Here is a 17,168-nt window from a genome sequence, read left to right as displayed (position 1 = left end):
TTCCAACTTAATGTTCATAATTTTTTCAAAATCTTTGTTGAAAAATAGAAGAAATTTATTTTTACAAGGTATTTAATTAGTATGCTTGATATCTGTTTGCAGATCATTTCACCATGTGTAATGCAGCATGTATGATTTGGTGCATGACTGTCAGAGTTCATCTGACTGTTTTTACTATGCATTGTTCTTGCTGTTCAAATGTCTTCATCCTGAAGATTTGATGTTCCCTTCATAGTGCGTGGAACAGGGCAGGAAAATCTTATGTGGCAATCACTTGAAATATTGCTCGTAAAATTCGCCCTGTCTCTGTCCTTCAAAGAAAACCAGCTGGAGGCCTTCCTCTACATGCGGAGAGATCTAGGATGGGCCACTTAGCAATGACTCTAGCCCCTTCTTGCCTCCAGCATCCTTCTCACGCTCCTTGTCAGCTTTCTCTGACATCTCCTTCCCTCTTTCCTCTCTCACATCCACCCTCATTCTTTCACCATTTCATTTATGTAAAATATTGATTGGCAAGCTTCAGATCATTTTTCTTTGTACACCTTCCTGAAGACCAAACCACATTCTTCACACTGTTGCTTTTAACTTTAATGTACTTTGTATCATTGACTCAGCACTTTCAGCTTAACAGCAAGTTATCCTTTTCTTCTCATTGTTCCATCAAAAATCATAATAATGGCTATTATCTATAAAGCCCCTAAAACTGACACTTTACAGCACTTAAAGACTTTCAAGTGTTGTATTGACCCAGAATAGGTGCAATCTAGCAAACTGACTTTTTTTTTTTAAAGTACCGCATTATTATTGCTGTTTCCTAAATACAACTTCTGTTGTATTTGTGCCCACTTGTTGGGCCTCATTAGTATAAAATACTAAGTCAGCTTTCTTGGCAATATTTTGAAAAGTTTAAACTCCAGAGACTTTAGGAAAATATTTAAGAAAGTATCCACCAATTAGACCAGTGAAAATTTTTGAAAGATACTTACTAGCCTTTGCCTTACAAAGAAAATTCAAAATGAAAACCTGATATTTCTATGACCCTATGTGGCAGATGGGTTATTGGGGCTTTTTTGTTACTATCATCAAGTAATAGTTATTATTCAAACATATCTCATTTATATATATGTCTTCTTGAAAATATTTACATGCTAAAAACAAGTATAATAAAATATCAGATACTGCTGAAAATATAAGAGTTGAAATTACTTGAATAGTATTCTGTCCTTTTGTATCAATAAATGTCACTCTGTGGATTAGTCAAACCAAGTAGTTCTGGGGAAGACAGATAAATTCTATTTTGACTTTTTAATATAGAAAAATATGAATATTTTCTTCCTATTCACAATATATTTTCCCTTCATAGTTTTTTTAGTGAGTAAAAATAATACTGAGGGAATGTTAGTGAGTGCACTGTTGACTGTGTGCTCAGAACTACTAGATAACATGTTTTAGACACACAATTATTTTAACATTGTGTTAAGACTGTACCCTGGGCAAGATCCAGGTTCTTGGACTTGTTTATCTTCTGTGTGAAGACAACTAACTGTCCGATGCCAAAATACAATGAACTTTCAAATATCAAAGAGGAAAATTAAGTATTTCAAGTCCTCAGCTGGTTTACAGATGTGTGAGCTTTGTAGTCCATTTTCTGGCTCCAATAGGGCATTGTGACAATTTTTCCAATATGTGTATACTAGTAAGTTTTGGAAGTAAAATTGCTCACTTTAAATACTGAAATAATTTTCTGAACTTAAAATTTTTATGTTTATTTTTTCTTAAAAGATGAAGTCTAAAACCAAGCTTCACAATTTTTAAGATACTTTTGAATGTAAAACATATGAAATTAAGGAACCTTTCTCTGTCAGGAAAATAAATGCCTTTTGAAAACAGGGACTCATTTAGATCTATGATTAACCTTTAACAAGATCTTCCTGTTAAATTCTACATTTGCTTTAATCTCAGTAGGAAAAATACAAACTAGTATTGCAGGATATAGAGTTTCTATATACCCTGTGGACGTTAAATGATCTCTTACAGCTAAAGGCACATCTGCAACATATTTAAATGCCAGCTTTGGGCATTATTAGTATAAAATGCTAAGTCACTTTTTTTGGAAATATTTTGGAAAGTCTGAACTCCAGGAGGAAACGCCAATAAATGGTAATCTTATGATACCATTTGTTTTGAGGGAGTGGTGGGAAGATGAGTGGCTGTATTGCACGTTTTCATTTAGTGAAAAGTGGTATGATAGTCGTCCTTAAAATAAGCAGTTTGGTGGTGGAACAATGGCTGTGCTAAAGACCGATGGCCTTTTGCGCCATCTTTCAGGACACTGGAAAATGATTTTAAATTCGTATTATCCCTTGTTGTAGAGGTGATAGAAGTCATTAAATTTGGGGCTCCCTTCAAACTCTGAGAGTCTATGAATTAAGGAAAGTTCAAGAATGATTATTGGTTGGTTTTAAACAATAAATCTATCCTTAGAAGGTGTAATAAGCTAAAAACCTCAGTGACTGATAATGCAAGTGTAAATTTTTTTCTAGGTAACGTACAGTGAAAAATTGTAGTCCCACGACAGACTATTTTCCTTCTGTCTTACATTTTTTATTCTCTCTCTTTTTCTTAAATACATCGTTTGAAGGTCAAACATTCGGGACAACGTAGAAATGATTAAGCTTCATAAGCAGCTAGTGGAGAAAAGCAATGCTCTTTCAGTAATGGAAGGAAAATTTATTCAGCTTCAAGAGGTACTGTGATTATTTTATTATGGTGATACATAGATGCAAAGTTTCAAAAATAGAGTTCATGGTTTTTTTTTAAGTAGAATGGTCATAACACTAAAAAGTAACTTTTAAAGATTGCCCTTCTTATTCTCGAGTGTGTATAATTTCACTTCATATATTGTTAGTTATTTATTACTTAGTAACTAAAGAAATAACTAACTGCTTGGATTTTTTATAAATAGCTGTGTCATCTTAAAATAATAAGCACATTTATCATAAATCATCTCATGTCCAGAAAAGTTATTTTTAACTCCTTTTGACTGAAATCCTGTGGGCACATAGCACTGAAGGTTTAGATGTATTTGCATATATCTTCAGTTCTAAGCATTTCTGAAATATCCAAGATAGATCCAGGTAATGAGTAGGTCAGTAATCAGGTTTTGTTAAATCTTTTTTGATATGTGGTGTTTTGTTTTGTCACTACCAGTATCAGAAAATGTTTGAATACCCATCTTGACAACTGTTAGTGTTATTATTTTTTTTAATCCTAACCTTTCAGGTTGACAATACTTAGGACTTTTATCCCCATGGTTGTTTTAACAAGAACTGTGGCCCCACAGGAATGTGCCATCAGAGAGCTCCTATTTATTAGCACTGCATAATTAACATGGGTTCTGGAATTAATGAACTCCAAAACATTCCAGATGAGCAGAATTCATATTAAGCAGTACTTTCTTTGAAGTACTGAAACAAGGAAAGCAGTAAAGTGTTGAAAAGCATAAGGTCATCTGAAGCCTAAATTCACTATTGAATGAGATAAATATTTTTAAACCGTGCTCTGGGTCGTGTTTTCCATCCTTGCAGGAAAAAGATTAAAAATACAGATAGTTGAAATAAATCTAAAAAGAAGGGAATTAAAAAGTGATTTTTGCATTCTTTTATCACTTCAACTGTTTTGCTTTCCATTTAACAGTGACTCAAGGTATTTGTTTAAATACCATGAATAGCAAGTGTCTTCGATAGCACAGGTACCTCTTTTGGGATTGACAGTGGGTAAAGATTTGAGAAGTTCAGACCAACAGCTTCAATAAGGCAGAAAGCCCAGAGAAAGCTAGTTAAAGGTAGTATTCTATAATCATACCAAGAGTAACAAAAATAGCAGTTAAGTGGCTCAACACCCATGTTTCTTTTAAATAATTGAAGAACTTCAGTAGTTTAGTGATTTTAATTAGCAGATGAGATATTATATGTTATGGTCATATGGACTCTGAAAATACTTTAGTATAATCACCTTTTTATTTGTAAAAAAAAAAAAAGTATGTGGCATTTAAGTATATAAAATTGAATTTAAGACATATTCATAAATAAGTCAATTGAAGGGGGAGTAATTAGGCTTATTTATTTACTTTTTTAAGAGGAGGTACCAGGATTGAACCCAGAACCTCACACGTGCTAAGTATGCGCTCTACCAGTTGAGCTATATCCTTCCCCTCCAAGTCAATTTTAAAAGTTAAGGAGACTTCAGTAACTATTTTACTGAATTGAAATTTTTGACTTAAGTGTATTAAAATTAGAAGCTGGCTGTTTTTATGGTGTGACAAATCTTTTCAGTTTGAATATCTGTGGTCAGCATTTATTTTTAACCCATGCAGCAACATTTTTAGACAGCATGTCCAGCCACTCTGAGCACAGCAAAAAGAAAAAAAAATTAATTACTAAAACTAATTTACTCAGTAGTCACTATTAACAAGTCAAAAAACGAGTAGGAAATAAAACAAAGACAAAAACAGTTTGCATAGTATGACTCTGTGCTAAACTATTTTCTTCCTCATGATACACTTTGGTCAAGAGTGCCTTTTACGGAGAAACTGTACACTGTATAATAGCATATTAAGACAGTAACATATATACATTGTGAGGTCAAGATAAACTGTGTAACATGAACTTCAGGAGTAAATTCATTTATGGAATGGTAATCGTTCATTCAAAGCAGAATCTGAAAATAATTTTGAAAGGATTTCCTTTTTCTTTTTCAGAAGCAAAAAACTCTCAGGATCAGCCATGATGCCTTGATGGCAAATGGAGATGAGCTAAATATGCAACTTAAAGAGCAGCGTTTAAAATGCTGCAGTCTTGAGAAACAATTGCGATCCATAACGTTTTCTGAAAGGAGAATAGAGGAGGTAAGCTCTGAAAGAGTTTAGCCATCCATTGCATTAAAACTTCTCTGGAACTGTTTTGGAAAAGTAAAATAGAGACATTTCAAATATTACATTGGCTTTAAAATCCTAAATTACATGCATGACACTCTGAGCACAGCAAAATATAGTCAGTATATTACGTGCATGGCAAATTGGTGCTTAAAAATCCTTGCAAGTGTGCTGAGACCCACTATTTATCTAAAGGATTAAGGATCCTTGAGGGAAAAGAAACCCATAACATTTTTAAATGGATGCAGGATTACCTGTGGAACTTAACTTTCTCAGCCTTAACAACTTATTAGTCATTGGAGATATCAGAACAATTATAGGAATATGTCTGTTTCTAAGGAGAAGGATGTTCTTCCCAGCATCAGCAAGTTTGTGAAATTGTTTTTTTTTCTAGGAAGTTGTTTAAAAACTCATCTTCCTATTCGTGTTGCTTCTCATGTCTCCCAGCCAGCACAATCTTTTTCTGTAGGCTGTTAAACTTGTTCTTAAAGAGAATGGAAATGAAATAAGATGCCTACCTTCTGTTCTCGTCTTGGAAGAATCTTTTATGGTGTCGTATACTAGCATCAAAAGAGAATTCTGAAAATGGAATGAATTTTAAGAGTACTCTGATCCATGGGAAAAGGTTGTAACAGTAAAATATACTGGTGAATGAAACTTAAATACTAGAAATAAATACAGAAAGCTACCTTTTAGTCATAAAGATATAATTATTACCCTGATTTTATTTCTAGAACTATTATTCATCGGGATGAAACAAGGTGTACAATTTTATTTATTCGTTCATTTAAAAGATGTGCTACTGGCTCTTAATAAATTCTAGGTGAAATGAGAAATTGTATCTTCAGAGTAAATAGCAATTGACACACTTTGAACCATGAGCCAAAAGAAAACTTCATCCTTTTATTTTGAGGGGCCAAATGGAAATAAATACAAAATGAATGTAATGATGAAATTCATTGGAGAGGAAAGTAAAAAATATTATGTTTCCTCAGACTTAACAGCAAGCTTTTAACACGTTCTTTATTGAGTTTTGGCACATGTTGCTATAAAGCAGTGCATACGTTCCTACTAAATTAAAACAGAAATATTAATTTCATGTTTACTTAACAACTTGGAAAAAATTAGTGCTAAATTAAATACAGACAATATAAGTGGGCTAGTTCGCAGCTGCAAGTTAGAAATCAAGACTGAAACATGTTAGCTTCCTTGCATTTTTTTTTAACCCCCACATGGTTTTATATGATAACCACCTAATGTGTAATTTTTTTTTTCATTTTAGCTTCAGGATAGAATTCATGACTTAGAAAAGGAACGGGAACTTTTAAAGGAAAACTATGATAAACTTTATAACAGGTAAACCATGATTCCATGTGCTCTCTCCTTCTCTTGTTTGAGATCTTTCTGTCAAAGCATTGGATGTCAGAATACCTCATATTGACCAAACAATTAGCAACAGATGATTGCAGGAAATCTATATATGTTATAAAAGAAAAATAAGCTTTTTTAGGCCCTAGTAGTAAGTTCTTTAACCTGAGTGGCAGTCTGTTACTAAGAAAACCATATCCCTTTGTTGCCAGTAACAACTACTGTCATTTATTGAACACAAACTGTAAGCTAAATACATAAGTTGTTGTAACTTTCTCACAACAACCTGGAAATGCAGATTTTATAAATGTCCATTTTGCAGACAATGAAAGGAAAACAGGATTAAGTAAATCTGCCTATGTTCTTAAAGCTAGGAAGTGATGAAGCTTGTATTTGAACCTCTTTTGGTCTCTCCAAGCCTGTGTTTCCTCCACTGGGCTGTCCAGCCTATTAGCTGAGAGTAATTCTGTTGGTGGAAAAGCAGAGGTGTTCACTTACAGTTATTTCTGTGTCTTATAAAGAGAAACACAAGCATCTTTATCTTAAGATAAATGTTAAAAAGCTGCTTCACTTTTTTAAATCTGCTTCATAATTATGGTATTTTAAAAATTAATCCCTTCTGATAATGTTAGCAATAAAATTCGGCTTCACAGTTAAATTTAGTTAAGTGATACAGATGTGTGCCTGTGTGTATTTTTAAGTCTTTTCAAAGTGTATGATGCTGATAAATGATACATATCAGTTTACATGAAAGTAAACTTTATATATATTGAAATATATATGTTAGAGCTGGTGTTCAGCAGTTACTTCTCATGGATCATATTTGAAACACCAGAAAATAGCCATCTGATCTACAGATATACCTTTAACTTTTTAATTGTCTATGTTTTATGTTTGATATGTTTTATAAACTAAATTTAGTTTTGGTAAATTAAAGAAATCATACCTAAAAAGTGTAAGGGGAGGCTCTGATTTTGGCTGACTTTGAAAAGACACCTAAATTAGTGTTACATCTCATTCCAGTGGTATGCATCATCTATGTCGCTTGTACTAGTGTTAATTATCTCTGCAGAGTGGTTCATTATATTAAGGGTGGCTAACAGCAGGTTCAGACATCACTTAAAGTAACACCTGGGGCTCTCCAGCAAGGCTAGACTGACTGAAAATCTTTAGGTGGGATTTGCCTTGGACCCCCTTCCAGGTGATTTGGCCCTCGTGCTTTGTTCTGGTCCATCTCTCATCAGCCTTGGTTAATTTTACCAAAAGCATTTCTTACACCTCCTGTTTTACAGTATTTCCATCTCTATAGAACAACACATAGGTTTATATTGTTATGTACTTAAGTATTTGGTAGTTACGTGTTTGAAAATTTTGAATTTCAGTGTACAAATCACACAGCCACCACATTATATATAACAGAGAAAATGATGTTATCCCCATCTCTTATAAACGAGGGAATTGAGACTCAAGAAAAATTAGGAGACTTGACAGTCATGTGGCATTTGCTGAGAGTCTAGCACAGTACTAAAACTTATTTCTTTTGACTCTAAAACTTGAATTTTTTTTCCCTGCACCTTACTATCCCTCTGATTTTTGATTGCAATGGAAAATTGTGTATGAGAAAGGGAAACATTCATGGAATAACAACTGTCATAAATTCACATATTTTTATTCATTTATATTTATCTTCAACATCTTGTAATTTCAAATAATTTAACATGGTCTTAACATATGAAAATAAGTGCCATTTGGTCATTACTTATACATTTTTCTACTTACCCCCAATTTGAGGATTTACTGAACATACTTTCTTGTAATTAAAAACATTAAACTTAGCTAGCAATGGTGCATAAATGAAATTTTAAGAAAGACATGTTTTTCTCATATGTAGTTTATCACCATGAAACTTTATCTTTCCATATTAGAAGATGATCTAAGAGTGTAAATCTGACTTTGAAGGGTTGTTTTTTTTTAATGTTTTATGCTTGAGCAACCTTTTTTTCCTGTCACATTAAAAACAGACTTCATTATGCTGCTTATACTTGAATTTTGTGTGAGGTGTTTGGAAGTAAATGTGTATAATAAGTGTCAAAACATTTGTGTCAAAAAAAGTCACTTAGGCACAAAACCCAGCAAGCACACATGATAGTAAATAGAACTATAAAATTCTCTGACACAATTTTTTTCATATATAATATGTTTTCAGAAGCATGGTTGGAAAAACTTTACAAAAATCAACATCCTCCCTAAGATTCTTTACAGCTCTTGTATTTCATGGCGATGTTTTTCATCATTACCAATAACTAATGCTCATCACAAATTACACTTATTCCTTGCTTGGTTAGTCATAGTGATAGCATGTTTTTAAAGGAAAGCATTTGTTTGTTATTCAAAATTGGCAAGTTTTCAGGAGAAAAATGTGATTTGCAGATTGCATTCTCATCTTCCTTTTTCAAGTGATATTTTGAAATTGTTTATTACTTGACATATGACATATTAGAGAATCATCTGGTAAGATAAAATCCTCATGTAAGTATTTGGTATGAACTGTTTTTAATGTATTAAAATATTTTTGATACAATGCCAAGAAATAAGTATAACTTTAAGGAATGTTCATTTAAAAAATTCAGAATAAAATTTTTGCAATTAAATCCATTTGATCAGAGAGACATTCTATACTATAATATATTTATGTTGTGTCCCATTTTTGAAGTTAATATGGTTATAGGATGATGAACAATATAGTTTTAGCTGATGAATGTAATAGTCCTTCAACTGTGATGTAGATCAATAGCCCGGAAAATGTAGGTGTCACCACTCCTGTGAAACTTCCACACCTGCCCTCCCCCAACCCCCGATACCATCCCGTTCAGATTCAGTCAACTTGAGTTTGAATTCAGAGACTCAGAGTTTGAATTCAGTGATTTTTAAAGTATTAAATCCCTGAGAGATACTAATCTAATGCCTATTTAAAAGAAGAGTTGGTCTAGTTTTTGAAGATGATATTAACTGTTTTAGGAATTGGGTGATTCAAGTCTTTACAGTGTGATAGTCATCTATTATCAAAGTTTAAGGGAGCATTACTGACCACCCATAGACTCTCTGCAAAAAGATCTTAGGATGGAGATGAATTCTTCAGCTCTTTTTTTCAATCTTATCATGTTGTTGACCAAGGGTGTGTGTTTACAGTATGCTGACCATGGTGGGCATTCCACCGTAGGCTGATAACTTTATCACTCCTGCAACATAATACAACAATGAATTGTGCACAAAGACCAACTATGATTCCCCGCTCAGTTGTCACTGTAGGCAATATACAAAAACATTTTCATGAATAAAAGTTTCTCAAAGACTGTTCTCATATGCAGATTTAATCATGTACACAGCCTCTACAAAGAAAATGGAGCCAGATGTGGTTTACCATTTATAGTTACACAGATGGCTCCAAGCATAGAGGAATACAGTAAATTCAAAAGGAATTCCTCATGAAACTCCAGTGGAATGTAATCCTAAATTTAGAGGGAAGATAGCAGTGGACTAAATTCAGAGTGACTTATGCTGATTTACACTAGTATTTTGTGGGTTTGGAAAAACCAGGCTGCTAAATTGTTCTTAATTTAAACACATACAGCTTCTGATGTTTCTGCCAGATTAACTGTTGGTGATCTTTTTGCTGGTACTAATGCTATTGGAACACTACTGTTTCTAATTTTTGGTGGCTGATATAATGTATGGTTGTGCCTATTTCATCATGCTAATTTTTTTTTCCAGGTAGTACATGTTTTTAATAATATGAGACACACACATGCATACACACATATACACTCACAAATATGCATATATATGTATGTATTTGGTGTATATAATTTGACCAGGCATGGAAATATGTTTGTTCTTTATTAAAAAATGAAAATGGAAGGGAATATTCTTTAGTATTTAAAGTACATATTTTATTTGGATTTCATTTAAACCTAGGTAATTCCACCTTTGATAAAATTAACTTTAAATATTGGTATATCAGATTCATGCATTTTTTAAGGTTCCGTATCCATGTGTGAAATGAGAACATTGATAGAAGAAACAGATGTCATATTTAGAGAAACTTCTATAATTCCATTTATTTTTAAGAACATATTATTCTAAATGCAATAAAAACATTCAAACTATAAAATAAATACACAGCTTTATTCTTTTGAAAGCTGTGCCTCCCAGAAAAGTATCTCTTTTGCAATAAAACCTCAGACTAGCTGCAAGCAACATGAAGGGCAATTTTCAATAACAAGCTTCTTTTCCATTTACTTCATCAGTACAAAACCAGGTTTTGTATATTTCTGCTTCATTTACTGGGTTTAAAATAAGTAGTAGGGTCAAAGCTGCTGATAATTATTCAGTCATATCAAGCTTCACAGATAATAGTTTTCTGCTGAAGTTCAGATCGAGACCAGTTTTTCTAAAACCTGGCTATCACCTGGGGGCTTTATAAAACTATGAATTCCTGGGCCCCAGGACCTTCGTTTTTAATCTAGCACCAGTGTCTCATTTAGACCAGCATTCAGGAACCTACTGGCCTAAACAAATGTTTACTGTATACCTCCTGCATATCATTTAGTTATTTGCAGCTGGTTCTTTCAATATGCTGGTCCTGACCATTAGTAGATTTTAATCATAGTTTAAACTGCTCCACTTTTATTAAGGAGCAATAATTCTGTCTACATCATTCTTATTAAGGTGTTCTTACTTGGTTTTCACCCCAACCATGTGTTAAAGTAAAACTATTTGTGTTAGCCTATTGCTCTTTGCTTTTTAGGACAAAAACTGCATTATCACTGCTTCTTGATAATCAGAATTGCCGTCTTACAGTTCAATATGCTGTCATTTTGTGGCCAGTATTTTGTAACTTTGTTATTATCACAGACTCTTTAAAAGTTTCAGATTCTAGACTTAGAGATCAGGTGGAGAGTTCCATTTCTCCACATTAAGTGGGTTTATTCGTGGGAGAGAATGGTTTTGTCCGATGTCTACTGCTGAGGTTTGAAATTGCGGATTCCTCTGGAGTATGTACGGTATCTGAATTCCTTTACTAGTCCCACAAAAGCTGCTCACTGCCAACTTTTCTGACTTTAGAGCTCTAAATTAAGGCCAGTTCCTTTGCTCATCCCACAAACTCTTTCATGTTCCCTAACCGCAGCCTGAGAAAGGCGCCTTGGTTTCAACAGCAGCAGACCAGCATATGTTTACTTAATTCCTAAGACATGATGACAGTGGTCTCTGTGCCACTAAAAGCTTTTCTCTTTATTATTTTCGGTTGAAGCTGATTTCCAAGCTTTCCTTGCATGTCACGTGTGTTTTGCAGTGCCTTCAGTGCTGCCCATGAAGAGCAATGGAAGTTAAAGGAACAGCAGCTGAGAGTACAGATTGCTCAACTGGAGACTGCTCTGAAATCTGATTTAACAGACAAAACTGAAATCCTTGACAGATTAAAAACTGAAAGAGGTACATGTAAAATGACTACCGACTTATTCATTTCAGACATGCGTGTTATTCCCTGTTAGTCACTGACTTCGATAAGTACTTTGGCGCCTACTGTTCTGCTGGGCACCTTGCTACGTACGGGGGACACAGCCTGTGTTAACAGCCATCCACTCTTAGGAGTTTATTGATTGCTCAGAATTTCTCTTTACTCAGTTTAGCATATGTGCCAAAGGAATTGTTTTTTCTGAGTTAATCCTGTTCAGGTTGTCTTTAATTTGTTTAATTTCCCTAAATTTATTCAACAGTCAACAAGTGAGTACCAGTTCATGCTAGGCACTGTTTTAAGTTCTGGGGATACAGCAGTGAGTAAAACAAAAACCTTGTCCTCATGCAGCATACATTCAATAGGGAGAAACTGACAATAATTATATAAATATGTGATACATCAGGTGGTGGCAAGTGCAGTGGGTTAAAAGGGGGAAAAAAGGCAATGTAAGACAACAGAAAGTGGTAGAAATCGTTGCTTGGATGTTTTTGATCTGGCAACCAGGGAAGATCTCTCTGACAGTGAGATGTCTAATTCTACTCTGTGACAGAGAACTTAAATACCAGGAAGCCTTGTCAAGATTCCCCAGCTAAAATAATAATCATTAATAAGTTTCAGGTCATGAATCCCAGATCTCACCCCTCTTGTCTCATTGAAGTAAAATAGTTATAATTAAAGTAGATGTCTGCTTTACTCTGTCATACACTCACATACACACAAATGCACAACCAGGGACATGAATTATTTGCTCCAAGGGTTGTATCTGTTTGCTCATCCACTAGATAAATCCAGTGATACAATAATAAGGTTGCTCCTTTTGAACATTCCCAACAGTTGCATGAGAACATGTAAAAGTTTAATGCAGACTCTGAAATTGGGAGGCATCTTATAATTGATAACATTTTTTAAATTATGGTCTGACTTTTTTTTCAACATTTTAAGAAGTCTGAAATTGGAATGCATCTAATAATCGATAGTCTTAATTTCAATGAAATATGTGTGCAATATTTATTTACCAAGTGCCTAAATTTGATGACAGATGGTTTATGAATTTTTCTCTAGAAGACTGTGAGAATAAAATGGTGACATGATTTCTGACTGGGTAGATGTTTAAAAGTTTTTATGTCAAAGATCCATCGTCCTGATTTTAATGTGTAGTATTGATTACTTAACAGAGTGCCTTATTTAGTAGTTGCTCAATAAATTCTTTCACTGAAGTGGAATTGCTCGATATTTCCTCTCTCTTTCTAAAGAAAAGAGAAATGAAATAAACTTTTCTTGTTTCTGTGCTTTCTGTACTTCCCTAGGTATCAAGAATTCCAAAACTCTTATCTTTAGACATTTGAATTGGTCTCTGGAAAGAAACTTGTAAGACGATAGACTCTTGGCAGTGTTTTTTTATATAACCTGTTTATTGCTGTTGGATTAATTCTGGGGGTTCTTTTAAATTACTGAAACTACAGTTGCTAAGTTATTTTAATGCAACTAGTCCATTCCTCATCTTGTTTTTTTTACTTTTTTTATGTCTTTTTCAGATTGTTTGAGTAATAAAAATAACTCATGTACCCTTTTTTTAAAGAGCCCAGTAAACAAAAAAATTCTGAAAAATCACTCAATCCCACAACCCTCGAGATAATCACAATTAATATTTTTATGTGTATCCTTCCAGAGTTGTTTCTGTATGTATACATATAATTTTATAATGTGCTTTTTTATTTATTATGAAATTGTTCCTTGAGTACAAATATAAATTCACAACGTCATCATTTATAATGGCTGTCATAGTTTTCCAGTGTGAGGATGTACCATAGGTTGTTTTACAATCTTCTATTGATGAATTTTTAAATAGCTTCAGTTTTTTTAAATATCATGAACATCTTTCTACACAGATCTTTATGCTTCTATCCAATTATTTTCTTAAGAAAAATTGCTAGAACTGAATCTTTATTTTTAATGCAACTGTGATTCTAGTTATTTTTGCTTGAATACCTGAAATTTACAGGTCTGATAATTTAAGTTTTCTTTGTGAAAATGTTACAATAGATTATAAGAAAAATAGCACAGCCTCTAAACCAGGTTTTTTTTTTTCCCCAGGGAAATGCTAAACAAAAAACTGAAACTGTCTATTTAAGGAAATCTTTTAATATTTAGAAAGTTCCTTTTTGTATTACAGATTTTGAAATTATTTAATTTTACTTTGAAGTCTCTTCACACATTTACCTTTTCATGTATCAAGTGTTCTTTGCCAGAAGATGTTTCCCTGGCTTCTTGTAGTCATTCATCTAACTGGCAAATTATTTTTAAAGAATACTCACCTCTTTATTCAAGGTACAAATTAGTTTCAGATTGTGTGAATATGTGGGGGAAGGATATGTAAATGCAGTTTGCATTTGGTTAATGCTTAAATTAACTGCATGTGTTTAAGGGCCTGCTTTTGAACGTTCCTTTCTATCTTTAGCTGAAATGCATAATTCAGCATAATGCATATGGTTATATTGATCACAGCTGAAGATATTAGCACAAAGGAGCTCTGAAAATTGTTTAGTTGAATTGTTCTCTGCACTCTGCTTATTAATGGTGTGCTTGAAGAACATAATTTTAAAAGAGTGAAATGTTATCTCATTTGGATAAAATGCTGTTTAGCTTAACCTGCTTTTTGTCAAATCATTCCGTAAAGAGGTTATTTTTCATCTTGTACAGGGTGCTTTGATTTTTCATATTATAATTCAGCAAGTCTATTTCCTCTCTGAACTGTAGCGTCTCCGTACTTTTTAAAGACCCAGGAGTTATATCCCCAATTAACAGTATAAGAAATGAAAAATATAGGAGATAATTCTACATAAAATTCAGTGGGAGAGTTACTGATATTCAGTAATATCTTTCTTCTCCCACTAATAAGTTATTTTCCCACTAATAAAGCCCTAGTTTTAAAAATATCAGTGAAGTGGGAACATAGAAATTGAAACAAAAATCAGTAAAGGAAGAAATATTTGAATAAGCTTATTTATACCAGTAGTACATTATTCTTAGGACCCTGCTCTGAAAAATTGAAAGAATAGAAAAACTAGAGCACAGAAATAATAGGCAGAATATGCTGTGTCTGAAGATGGAGCAGTCATCTTTACACTTTAGGTCCCCTCAGAACCCCTAAAAGTTTCACTGCCCAGAGAAGGAAATTACTTTATCCTCGGGACCTTGATTTCACATCTTTCTGACCATATTTACCTTCTTTTTTGTTACCTAATCATTCTATCTGGATGTTGTTTTAACCTAATCAACATAAAACAAAGGATTCTACATACTTATTCTACTCTCTAACCAAAAGAGCAAATTTATCTCGTAAGAATTCATATTTATTGTTATCCTAAGTTTTAGTTTAGAGACAAATATTTGACCTTTAAATTTCTAAGTATTGTTCACATTTGGAAATTCTTTCATTTAGTTCACTTAATATTTATACTCTAGGATAACCTTTTAACCTTTCATCAATAAGAAAAATATTTACGTATTTGATATTAAAATGGCTATACATTCCCTAGGGTTACTTTTTTTTTTAACTTTTCAGGTTGCCAGGAAATATGTGATATTAAAAATATTCACATTTAGTCCATGTCTTCTTAACTGTGTGTAATTTACAGTTTTTACTTACATGTAGTATTTATGGCTTGGGAACACAAAGCTTTATAAAAGCCAGAGACATTTTTGTATAAAATGCAGTCAGTGTGCAAATGTATTCATGTAAAGAATTCTTGGCAAATATGTTGATACCCCTTTTTTTAAGAAAAGGAAACAAAAATGTACAACTTGAATTGAGGACTTAAGATAATCATAAATCTTTTGTGAGCAGGATGAAATTAGTAAAGACACTTGGGATGACATGGTTTAGAGTTAGTCCATAGGGAACCAGCAAAGGGGAACACTTGACCACCACAGTGAACTCTAGTGAATTGTATACTTAAGAACGTGGGACTAAAGAACCGATTTGTTAGCTAGCTATTATGCTTTTTTTTTTAAGTTAAGCATATTTAATGCAGGGAGTGAAAAATTAGTCTCTTTATGGATTTGCTGTCTTCTGTAGCTCTACCCTGTACCCCTGCTCATGGGTCATGGCGAATGAGCACGTAGGCAAACGTAACCCGTCTCCATTCCTTAATGATAGCTCTGAGTCCACGTTCTAATTAATAACATGAACGCAATGAATAAAGAACACGTGTGGATTATTATTGATTCTACCATGCACTGGTTGAGAATCCACTTCTCCTACCTTAACGGATTTATTAAAAGCGGGGTTGATGAAAATTATGGATCCAGAGTAATTACCAGAGAAATTATCGTGCTTTAACAAAAAGACTTTATGCTAAATTGGGAAAAGAAAATTCAAGGAAGTCAATTTTAAAAAAACTAAAAGACAAAAATTTTTTTTGCATGCCTTTCAGGACCCTTAATAAGTAAGTAGAAATCATAGATTTAGAAACATATTTTCTTAGGTATTTTAGATAGAATGTTCCTTTGAAGTCCCAGAGGCCACAATTTCCTTATATTAATACTGTGAACCTAAGTCTTAAGTTTTTGATAAGCAAGTGAATCATATGGTGGACACATGATAGTGTTCCTTTGTTCCTCACTCCCCTGCTGCCTTTGTCTAGGTGCTAGCTCAATTTCCCCTGCGGCCAGGACAATGCTGGATCGAGCTTGGTGTGTGTCATGAATTAAGTTAATTTAAAATGTGTTCCTATACCTCATTCTCACTTACCTTCCTAATTGTGTCAACTTTATTTTTAAGACCAAAATGAGAAAGTTATTCAAGAAAATAGAGAACTGCAGTTACAGTACCTGGAACAAAAGCAACAACTTGATGAACTTAAAAACCGCATGAAGTTTTACAACCAGGTGAACTATTTTCTTATTTAGAAAATGAACTCCAAATTTTTATCTAAATATTTTGTGTAAAGAAAACACTATACCACAAAGCAAAAGAATACAAATATATTACTTAGTTGATTAATTCATGCTATGGCAGCTTATGTTCCATGAGGGTGATCTGCATAGTTGGAATATCTCTTGTACTTTCCATTAATATCGTGAGCTTTTACTGACTGTGTCTTTTGCAGGAGAGTGATATTAATGCTGATGAATTGAGTGAAGCTCTCCTGCTTATAAAGGTAACTTTCTGAACGTCACTATGATTTTCATGTCTGCATATAACTGTTTCAGCATAATGCTGACCCTTATCTGTAACCTTTATACTGAGAGAATGAATTATTCAGGAAAGTGGTCAGGTGACATTTAGTTACAGCATATACATATTTCATAATGACATCAAAATTACATTAAAGTAGACCTCAAAAA

General features: G+C 33.3%; 1 protein-coding gene across 2 annotated transcripts in view; it reads left to right on the top strand.

Moving 5' to 3' along the window:
• Positions 1-17,168, top strand: part of RPGRIP1L (RPGRIP1 like) — a 93,865-nt gene that overhangs the window by 18,971 nt on the left and 57,726 nt on the right. For both annotated transcript variants that reach the window (XM_032486326.1, XM_006185975.3), the window contains exons 7-12: positions 2,642-2,747; positions 4,760-4,906; positions 6,216-6,289; positions 11,655-11,794; positions 16,603-16,709; positions 16,931-16,981. In XM_032486326.1, coding sequence (XP_032342217.1) covers positions 2,642-2,747; positions 4,760-4,906; positions 6,216-6,289; positions 11,655-11,794; positions 16,603-16,709; positions 16,931-16,981 — 625 coding nt within the window. The remainder of the gene's footprint in view (positions 1-2,641; positions 2,748-4,759; positions 4,907-6,215; positions 6,290-11,654; positions 11,795-16,602; positions 16,710-16,930; positions 16,982-17,168) is intronic.

The sequence above is a fragment of the Camelus ferus genome, chromosome 9 (genome assembly GCF_009834535.1).
Source record: "Camelus ferus isolate YT-003-E chromosome 9, BCGSAC_Cfer_1.0, whole genome shotgun sequence".
In the NCBI taxonomy this organism is placed as follows: domain Eukaryota; kingdom Metazoa; phylum Chordata; class Mammalia; order Artiodactyla; family Camelidae; genus Camelus; species Camelus ferus.
This window is presented reverse-complemented; position numbering and strand designations above follow the sequence as displayed.